Below are 10,943 nucleotides of genomic sequence, written 5' to 3'. Positions count from 1 at the left end.
ACCAGTAATACAAATGTCTAGATTAAACTGCAAGGGCTACAAATGAGTAGTAAACTAAAAGCTAAATTTCTCGACAAAGCTATTTCAGTTTTTCGCAATAAGCTGTATCATATTACGAAGATGAATGATAGATTTATAATTTTTGACAAATGGAAGGTATTGCTTTTTATTAACAAGACAGGATTATCCAAATTCTACCGGCTGCAATTTGTTAGTCATAACGAGTTATTAGAACTATTTTTTTAGCATGAAGAAACCATGCTAATAAATAATAACTTGATATATTTTTACAGCAATGTTAATTGCGGAAATATTCACAGTTTCCGTTTAAAATCAAAAATTTAGTTTTCAACTAATTTAAATCTATCAATCAACACTTCTATTTGAAATTTATTTTAAGAGACTAAAATGAAGAACTATAATTTCTTTTTTCTTTTTTTTTACTTCTACCGCACTCAACTTTGAGGAAATTCTTTTTGATGAAATAGGGTTTTCATTAAAACTTTTAAGGCAAACATGGATTTTAGGAAGTAATTTTTGAAGCTCTTCATCAATGTTTTATCAAATCAATGCAAGAGTAGATTTTAAACTTTGTTAGAATTGTAGTTATTTTTAATTGTTACGTTAATTTGAATAGGTCTTTATTTCCTTCCGGTGTACATATTTAACTCAATTTTACCAAAAATTGTCATAAACGCATTTGTGCGCAATACAAGCGAATTTGTCAATCGATTTAAGCGCGACTTTTTGAATTAGCGTATTATACACTTTTATTTAACATGCATTATGCTATATGCCATTATTGATTGTATTAATTTTACATCGTCACAAGATATCAATAACAAAAACAAAAGGTTTACATTAATTTTCGTCTCGATTAGTAACAATATTAAATAACAATTACAGTTAGTTAACTTAAAAAATACATAGCAGCAAGTCAAAAGTTAAACACCATATAATCGAGAAACATTAAGTACTTATAGCAAACTTTAAAATTTGTCTTGCTTATTTTTTAAACATTTTGTAGAATTGTATTTGAAAAGACACCAGTCAGAAGGAACCATGAGATTCCAACTTCTTCAAACTAGAATTTCATATTATTACAACCCAACAAAATGCTTCATAGAGCTTACTTTAAGGATATTTTAACCGGGAAGGTCAATTTCTGCTCTAACTTTATTGTCAATCAGGCGTTGCTTGATTTTGCTAAAAAGCCGAAAGTATGGTGATATAACTCGTATACTATTTTCATAATTCAGCCTCCAGTTTTTTAACCGCTTGTTCGAATAATAGGCCTGATAGCCGTGAATGGACTCCTATGCCGAAAATATTTTGATAAAATCATTTTTTGGAAGGAATGGATTTTCAAAATTGTTACCACCATATGTCTAAATGTGTCGTTAAGTTCAATTTTTTAACCATATACGAAGTACGACATCTAGGCAGACGGTATAGACTTCAGCAAACAAAGTTAGCATTATAAAACGACAGGTAAATATAGACAAAAGATTGTGTTGATTGCTAGCTTGTTTGTTCTATATGCTCTTATAAAATGAAAATTTTACAATCACTACTATAAAATAACTCATTGTTTAAATGGATTTTAATTTAAAAGAGTTACTGTTTTTTTTTATACATGTATATAAACAATGACTTAGGACAATATGAGTGCATATTATACATTTAAACGTTCAAAAGCTTTATTTCGAATTTCAAAGTTTTACACTTTTAGGTCTAAATGGTGTATATGTACGAGGGCATTCTGTTTGTACTCACCATCAAAACTCAATTCCGTTTGCAATTATGAAAAACCCAAACCCCACGGCAGGGGGGCATAGGTTGTTCTTGCCACAGTATTAATCACTACCTCTGCCTTTGGTGAACTTTGTTGATAATTTGCTGTTGCCTTTTTTGGGTTTGGTTCAGCTAGTAGCCCTTTTAACAAAGGATTTTTTTTTGCTTTCATTATTTTTTTCTCAATAGCTTCAAATGTAGCTGATACTCTGACGACCGGTCAACACTGAGCAGCAAAAGTAAGAAATTGTTTTTGCTACTAAAGTTTAAAATAGCAAGTTATGATTTCATATGATGTATGCTGGTTTATTTTTCCTTTTACATAAGATATACAAATACACATATAAAATTTCAAATTAATATTCTAAATTAGTTAAACAACAGTTTTTATAAAATAATCCCCCACCCACCCCACCCACCCCCACCCCCTTCCCATAAAGCTGAATTTTGCAAATTAAGCACGGTTTCTAATACGAGTCAGTAAATTCTCAAAAAAAGCCTTTAATAGAACTGTTTAGTATTTGATATAGGAAACATCAAGGGCAGGGTTGGGCTGGAGCCGGTTGTTAAAATTTTTGAAACTCGGCGAGCCGCTTGTTAAATTAACCTTAAAACCAAAAATAAGCCATTTTAATAGTATGTTTATGCAAAATAAATATTTAATATATATTTTAATAATTTCAATAAATATTTTGTTTAGTTATTTTGTGCAATAAATGTTTTGTTTTGTTATATATATTTTATACTGTACAAAAATTAATGAAGACAAAGTACGCCATTTGCCGTTTTTTTTTTTTTTTTTGAAATAATAGCGAGCCGGTTGTTCAAAATTTGGCAGCCCACCCCTAATCAAGGGTTTCTTTAAAGTTAAAAATATCTCCGTTATGATTACGTTATGATTATGTACATGCAAACTCGAGATTTTCGAGGTCAAAATTTTTTTCGACACAAGTTTTTCGATACGAGTGTCAAATAGTAAAGTTTTTCGAATAATTCAAGTTCAAGTTTTTTAAGTTTTGTTTTTATTGATATACTTCGATCAAGTTTCACAAATTTATCAATTTTTTAAATTTTAACAAAGTTATTTAACAAATAAAATAGTTATTTGAGATATAAATCAATCCAATACTGAATCATCATGTTATTAACATTAAGCAGATGCGAGTTCTTCAATTTTGGCGAGTTCGAGTTTTTCGAGTTTTTCGAGTTATTGTTATTAACGTAATTAGCATGTAATACTGAATCATCATGTTATTAAAATGATATTTAAAAAAAAACAATTTGTAAACATCGTATTAAACATCATGACGATTTCAAAGTTAATTGTGTAATGTTAAAAAAAAAAAATTGTTTTTGTTCAAAAGCAAATTAAAAAATACCAACTTTTGATAATTACAATGTGTCATAATCACAACAATGACTGTTCATTGAAGTTGGTTTTTTTAAGTTAAAGAATAGCTTCAATGGACAGTCATTATTGTGATTATGAACATTTGTTGTGATTATGAAAATTCTCATTTTAACCGGAAAAAGTACAACATCCAACACAAAGTAAAATTTTTAAATAAATCAACATAGTTCTTTTAGGTTTCCTTTTTTTTTTTTTCTGTTTGTTTTCATTTTTTAAATTACATTTTTGTAATCACCAACAAGTTTATAAAAATATTTGACAAAGCTCAAAAATTTTATAGTTAAGTTTACTAAATATTAAATTTTGTCGATAGCTTCTCATTTTAAACCCTTCGTCACACTAGCAAACTTTGGTAACTAATACTCTGTTAAAAAGATAGTTATTACAATATCGGGGACAAAGGGTCATTGTGACAAAAGCTAAAAAAGAAGTTACTACCCTGTAAATAACGTTTAGCTTATAATTGTTGGATGATGTTAATTAAACAAATTGTTATATTTTTCAGGACTTTTTTTACAATCGACGAAAAAGGTGTAAAAAAGGCCAAATACTAAATATAACTTGAAAAAGCCCAAATACTAAACCTGTTATACTATACTTATTCTTACCCTTATCATTACACATTCACCACATCTTTAATTAATCATCTGGAAAGTCTTCACCCAAAACATAACATGGAGGTTCAGCAAACTAAGGAAGAGATGATCAGAAAGAGAAGGGCTGAAGAAGATGAAGTGGCGTGCATTAAAGTAGCTCCCTAAAGTAGCTAAGCCTTATCAACTATCAATTGAGGCATCGTTCCTAAAGTTGACTTCTAATGAGCTTAGTAATCCAAATCAAATATTTATGGAATGGCAACTTTTATCTGGGAGGATAATCTTCTTTTTAATGCGGCTGAAGGGAGAGGATTTCGTAGACTCATGAACATGGTGTATCCAAAAGTGACTATCAAGTCAAGCACAACATATTTTTAACTTTTAATGACACTCACACGTGAGTTCATATCAGTGCAAAAATAAACCAACTCATAGCCACGCTGCCATTGGAAAGTCAAGAAGAAGTACAAAGATGGTGTGTAAAAGATTGTGGTTCAAATGTCAAGCTGACCGTGCAATTAAGCACAGATATTCAAACTGAAATGTTTTATCCTGATTACATGCTTCACCTAGTTATTAAAAAAAGTTCTAATAAAACAAAAGTTGTGAAAGATGCTCTAGCAAAGTACTCCTTATTGACTGCTCTTGTTGACGGAAACATTCACTCGGAAAGCTTAATCAATGAGGCATGCGTTTTCTAAAGTTGGACTACAGGAAAATTGTTTTGCCATGTAAAACCAGATAGAATAGCGAATTCTATTCTATGAAACCAATACTTTTTTCAAGAGCTGCACTTGAGATGATTGGAGTAAATTATTCAAAATTTGACAAGCTCGCTCCAAGTACTCTTGAGTTTCCAATTCTTAAAGCCTGTATGCTGATTATAGAGCAATTTGATAAGTTCTTCAAACATGGATCAGGGTTGAAATAGCCAACAATTCATCAAATCAGTTCTTCTTTATTCAGGATCCATGCAATGATCACTAAAGTCATTGATTTAATGCAAGACTGCGAAGGCTTACAAAAACTCTTTTTGAAAACCTTTTTTTCTACTATCAAAATCTGAGATCAGAGTTGGTTGGATATTCAATGACACACATTTTGAATCCAGTCACACAAGGTTTATTCTTAGTAGCATACAATTTGGCTGCAGAATCTGAACACCTCATTCCTTCAACATGATGTTCGACATCGGATGAGGAAAAAGATTCAGGTTTTTCAAGTTATCAATTCCTATACCCGAAACAATCCAAAGAGTTCAGTTGAGCAGCAATCTGGCAAATCCAACATCAGAATGGAGTTATAAAAATATCTCAGCACTGCTTTGGCTTCAAGAATCACAAAGATCTTGGAATGGTGAAGGCTGACGCCTAACTTTTACCCTTTTCTCGCAAAACTTGGACGGAAAGTTGTTTGCGTTCCAGCCTCATCAGCATCAGAAAGAGTTTTTCCTAGGTCAGACAACACAGTCACATGCGAACGAATAAACTTTCATGTAAACAATGTTGAAAAGCTTGTTTATGTCCGAGAGAATATGAACTTTGTCAGTCTTTAATTTGCCAGTATAGGATCGATTTAAAAACAAATTAAGTAATAGTAATTCAAGTTTTTAAGATTTATTTCTGTTATTTTTTGGAGAAAAATATTAAAGCTTTGTATTTAATTATTCTTGTAAGAGTGATGTAGGTATTAAATTGATCAAGTTTCAAATTCGAACTCGCATGTCCCTATTTGTGGTACCGTTGTAACTGCATTTTCAACGCTATTTAAATTTAAATTTAAATTTAATCGATAAAAAAATAATTTGAGTTAAACCAATATAAAGCATATTGGTTTAACTCAAATTAGTTTTTTAAAATTGAAGTTTCATCTTTTTTTTTTTTCATTCGTATAACTTCTTTAAAATCTCTGTTAAGTTTTTTTTCTTCGCAAATTTGCGGTGAAATTTTCGAATCGTTTTGTACACTCATTTTTTTTACTTAATAAAAGTTGGTGAAACAAAAATTATTTTTCACTCGTTACTTGCAACTTAATCAGATTGGAAATTACTTTAGGCCTGTTACTTAGGCCCGTTTAGGCCTTAATGAAGTTAACGCAAAAGTTAATTAAGTTAAAGCAAAATTAACAAAACAAATTGCGAAAAGAGGACTGGGTTGCACAGTGCTATGCATGGTCTTCTTATGAATAAACGAGTTATAAAGATGGTAAAATATAATAACTATAGATATGTGTATGCATAAAGTTAATTTAAATACTACGATAAATACATGTTTATAAAAATTTATTAGAAACTTTGGCAACATAGTGAAAGGCAGTCAGAATACTAAGAACAAGAAGTTAAGAATGCGAATTACACTGTTTTTTTTCGTAATAACTGTATGCATTTTCAAAGGAAACTTTATTCCTATATTAGATATAGAACTAGCAAGATTTCGCTCTTTTAACGGAGACGTATTCATTGTGCGATACCGTGACATACCAGCAAATGTTAACGAAGAAATAACTTTGGATTGCTTATTACCTAAAGCTGAAACTTACGAATGGCAACTTTCTGCCAAGTCGGGAAGTCCTTATGCAGGAAGCGTGCAACTTGGATTGCCAATAAACCGTGATATTTTTAGACCCTGGAGTATAACTGTACGTAATCAGAACCTGACTTGAAATTTATTGTTTTGAAGTTGTATTGTTAAATCGATGTATATATGAAGCTATTACAATTGTTGTCTACTTTTATTTAGCTTACTGAGGAAGAATACATGTGGGATGCAATGTTGGTGAAATGCACTGCAAAGGTTTCTAATCGAAATATGATTACATTAGTTTGGGTAATTGCGAAGTTAAAATCAAACACAGAATCTCCGTATCATCCTGCAATATGTTCTTTTAAAAAAGCAAAATGTTTATCGAAGATGTACAACTGCATTAATGGAAATGGTATATATTATTGTTATGATCATTGAGCAATCGGAACTGGAGACAGCAGAGGGGGCTATCCACCCTTCCTCTAAATGATTTTCAACAACTTTATCGCGCCCTTTTTCATTTTTGATCAACCTATAATTTTTGTCACGAAAAATTTAGCCCATGACCAAAGATAATGTTAAACTAGAAAATATGTGTTTAGAAACATTTCATTCTTTAATATTTCTTTTGGTTTCATGCTTTAAGAACAACACCGACCGACTCTGAACTGTTTGCAGAATTCTGTATTGTTTGTTTTTCAGCCTATAATTGCACCGATTCGTCCTTAATCATCTACGTCCACTATATACACAATCAAAATTAAAACCCTCTCTGTACTACTTTCATCACCTGCCATTATGAGGTCAGCGTCAGGTTTAAATTTTAACTAATTCATGTTAATATTCAGAGTAACTTTAATTAAATTTTTCTTGCCTCGATTGACAATAACTGCTTTTCATTTCGTTTGAAGCTTTTCTAAAAAACGTTTGTTTTTTTAATTGAAAACACTAAACGTTGTGACTTCAGTAGGTCCGTCATATATATAATTTAATTGGTTATAAATATTAGCAAAAAGTATATGCCTTACTATCATTTATTATCGTGATATCAATTTCCACAATATAGTCTTTTACAAGTTTTCTACATTCTTAAAACACAATATTAAAAGTATATGTTTTTTTTTTTTTACAATAATTTATTTAGGAAGCACTTATCGTGGCACACAAAATCGCTCTAAAAGTGAGAGCAACTGCCTGTTCTGGAACTCTTTATACCCATACAAATCAGAATTTTATTTCGATCCATACGACAATATCCTTAAGGATGTGGATGCTGTATTTGAAGCAAATGGAAATCATAATTATTGTCGAAATGTTAGAAACGCACTTAGTGAACCTTTTTGTGTTAATCAGAATTCTAAGATTGAAGTTTGTAATATACCGCAATGTACAGATTGCATGTATGGGATTGGAGATGGATTCTACCCAGGTGATCTTTTAAGAAATAATTACATTAGTAATAATTATTGTATCAGGTTAAATACTTACTCCAGATTTTATTGATACTCGTAGATAAAGTCAGTGCCCCATTATACTTTGGTACTACTACTCGTACTGTCATCGAGACAATCAACGACAGTGGCGAAAGATCTCTTCAAAAATGTTATCGAGGCCAGTCAGTCTGGTGGGCTAAAAACGTATGTAAAACAAATCCTGATATAAACGGTCGTAAAGAAATCGGATCCAAACCGATATGTTTAATAGTAGATCCGCAGTACAGGCCCCCTTTCCCAGAAAATCCTGGTTGGTCTGGTTATATTTGGGCAAGATGCGTTGCTCAACAATGCACAATAAGGCAGGTGTGTTAAGAGAAAGTCAACAAAGCATCTGCGGATTTTATAGTTTGGAGGCGTCAAAAACAATAAGTTCAATAAACCAAAAATATTTAAACAAAAAGTAAGAATTTGGTTATATATAAAAATCAAAATAATATTTAAAGAATTATTCATTAACCCTATAGGTGTGGTTTGCATTAGTTGATATGGATGGTTTCGTTCATCTTGACGAAAACAATAAAGATTACATCCAGATACCTATACTCATCGGCAAGAAATCAAATATATACTTTTATCATTTCGGAACAACATTTTGTTCCTCTTTCAGTCTTAGAGGGGAGGATGCAACAGAACCTTTCGCAGATTTTATCCCAATTTTCTGCAAGAACACTCCAGAAATTTCTTATTTACAAATTGCTAATCCAATTAAAGAATATTGTGGCAAATATACTCTTCAGTAAGAAGTTTGTAACCAACAAATATAACTTTCTACTTATTTCTATTTCAAGTAATTAAAATTACTTTTTAGCCTAAAAAGCATGCTTTCTTTACAAATAAGTTAAAGAAAAAATATTTTATTTGAATTCACAGAGAATATTTCAATCTCAAAATATTTTATTTTCAATTAAAAAAAAAATCTAAGTTTTCTTTTGAGTCAAAAAGAAATGCATTTACTTTTAGATATTATTTTTAGATATTATTTCACGGAAGGAAACCCATTATTGGATGTGGTGGATTATAGATTAAACTTTGAGTTAGTGTCAAGAATACCCACTAGCATTGTAATACAGCCCATCCTATTCTGCCCTGGCTATTCCACCACTGTTGAGGCAGAAATTCTTGGGTCCTACAGTCTTAATCCAAACTCAATTAAATGGCTGTTTACGAACGATAATATTACTTGGTATGACGTAAATGCCCAAAAAGAAAATTTTGCGTTATCCATGGACGGTTTGATGCTGGAGATATCAAAGATAACTAAAGAAATATTTATCAAAGTAAAAGCAAGCAGTTTATCAGGGGAAACTGAGTCTGTTCAAAAAGTGACTTTTCTAGGTAAGCCGAAAGTGTTCTTTTTTGGTTTCTTTGTTATTATTTATAACCAGAAAAAAAAAATCCATTTTGGGTATTTTCTCAGTTATTTTATCTTCTCAGTTATTTTATCTTCTCAGTTATTTTATCTTCTCAGTTATTTTATCTTCTCAGTTATTTTATCTTCTCAGTTATTTTATCTTCTCAGTTATTTTATCTTCTCAGTTATTTTATCTTCTCAGTTATTTTATCTTCTCAGTTATTTTATCTTCTCAGTTATTTTATCTTCTCAGTTATTTTGTTAACTATTTTAAACAAGTTATAAAAGGTTTTAATTTTTGAAACACAAAAACATCAAAACTTGTAATTTTCATTTTTCCTTTTTATAAAACCGCCTCATTTTTTGTGTGTGTGTGTTAAGAAAAAAAAAGAACAAATGAAAGCAAAACATAAATTGAAGAGCTTCTAAGTTTTTTTGATATATGATTTTCTAAGGTATTGAAGATGATTTTCTTCATTGGCGAATGAAATTCTAACATATCGGTAGAGAAAAACCATACTTAAAGTTGTTTGTTCTGTATTTTTGCTTAGATAAAAAAAAAACTGACAAAACTATAAATGAATGTTGTTTTTTACTTAGACATTCCTTACATATCTCAGAGCAAAAGCACTTTTGAAGAAAACGCCGGAACCAATGTTAATTTCCAGATAAAACATAAGTCAAGCGCGAACGTGAAGTGGATGTTTGGATATACATTGATTCAAGGGAACAAGATTTACACATTATCGACCATCAGAGTTGACAGTCAATATGCGACATCTTCGCTAAAAATTGCAAACTTAGATAAGAATAACGAGGGTATTTATACAGCTGAAGTTACAGATAAAAAATGCTCGTCATCTGTTAGTTTTTACCTTTCAGTTAAAGGTTAATTTTGTTGTAGATTTTTAAAACGATTTTCGTTTAAAAGCAGCTAAAACGGTATCTTGATTGCTACGCAAAACTATTTCTTTCTTCTTCGCGCTAATTGAACCACCCCTAAAACATCGATAAAACTGTACGAAGGTGTCCCATATGCAACCTTCAGTAAACTGGCAAAACAAACCAGGATTATTTGATATCCGCATCCCTTTAAGAGATAGTTTTCTATTTTTATGAATTTTTACTGTTCTGTTCAATATTAATCAAATCAGGAAGAATACAAAAGCAGTTTCGTACCACTAGGAAGAACGTATAAAGGGACACTTTTTAAGTGGTATCTTGAATGTTCTACCGACTAGATAAAATTTTTTACATTGTTAGATATTTTGAGAACTGATATCAAGTAATTTATGTTAAATATATTGTGTGTACTACGAAATAGATTGCGTAGAGTATAATAGATTACATCCCTTGAGTATTATTATTAAGTAGTTTTAATGATATCCCTTGAGTATTATTATTATTAAGTAGTTTTACAATAAATCTAATACAAATTATAGTTCTTAACAAAAATGTATTCATGTTCAAAAATGCTCTTGGGACTCTTTTATTTTGCTAAAATGTGCCTTTTGTAGTTATAAGTTCCTGATACTGTAAATTTAATTTAAAGGCAAATACTGAGTTTTAAAGGTTTTTTGACAATTTTTTTTTTTTAAGCTTTAAGTGTTATAAAACTATTTTTCAAATACAGGAATTCGAAAAGAAACGCACTATTTTAACTTAAGCTAGTAAAAATCAAAATAATCAAAAGTAAATTTTTTTTCAAAAACATAACTAAATTAGGAATACTTTTGTGTTTATAATGAACGCTCAAAATGGCCTCCATTTTCT

The 10,943-nt window shown here is 30.4% G+C and overlaps 1 protein-coding gene across 7 annotated transcripts; it reads left to right on the top strand.

Moving 5' to 3' along the window:
* The first annotated feature begins 3,216 nt into the window (after positions 1-3,216).
* LOC145190177 (uncharacterized) lies at positions 3,217-10,134 on the top strand. Of its 7 annotated transcripts, none has more exons than XM_090091710.1 (8): positions 3,253-3,345; positions 6,215-6,438; positions 6,540-6,735; positions 7,468-7,752; positions 7,836-8,122; positions 8,284-8,555; positions 8,793-9,154; positions 9,771-10,134. In XM_090091710.1, exons 3-8 carry the CDS (start codon positions 6,558-6,560, stop codon positions 10,061-10,063), a joined length of 1,677 nt encoding a protein of 558 aa, XP_089947836.1. In that variant the 5' UTR covers positions 3,253-3,345; positions 6,215-6,438; positions 6,540-6,557; the 3' UTR covers positions 10,064-10,134. The 7 variants fall into 7 exon arrangements, 4 of the variants coding, with proteins under 4 accessions (XP_089947838.1, XP_089947836.1, XP_089947835.1 ...); XM_090091711.1 differs by lacking the exon at positions 3,253-3,345 and adding an exon at positions 5,735-6,005; XR_016453734.1 differs by lacking the exon at positions 3,253-3,345 and adding an exon at positions 5,980-6,005 and having other exon boundaries at positions 8,284-8,606.
* The last annotated feature ends 809 nt before the right edge of the window (positions 10,135-10,943 follow it).

Source organism: Hydra viridissima, unplaced genomic scaffold (genome assembly GCF_058129835.1).
Source record: "Hydra viridissima isolate aposymbiotic clone 2 unplaced genomic scaffold, HvirCarnegie_v1 scaffold_6, whole genome shotgun sequence".
NCBI lineage: Eukaryota > Metazoa > Cnidaria > Hydrozoa > Anthoathecata > Hydridae > Hydra > Hydra viridissima.
The sequence above is the reverse complement of the archived record's forward strand: the minus strand, read 5'-3'. Positions and strand labels throughout refer to the sequence as shown.

Excerpts from the sequence above, each read along its gene's own strand:
- LOC145190177 (XM_090091709.1), top strand. The coding sequence starts at position 6,145 with ATGCGAATTACACTGTTTTTTTTCGTAATAACTGTATGCATTTTCAAA. Across the intron at positions 8,123-8,283 it reads AACAATGCACAATAAGGCAG|GTGTGGTTTGCATTAGTTGA; the intron begins GTGTGTTAAGAG and ends TTAACCCTATAG. Across the intron at positions 9,155-9,770 it reads TCAAAAAGTGACTTTTCTAG|ACATTCCTTACATATCTCAG; the intron begins GTAAGCCGAAAG and ends TTTTTTACTTAG.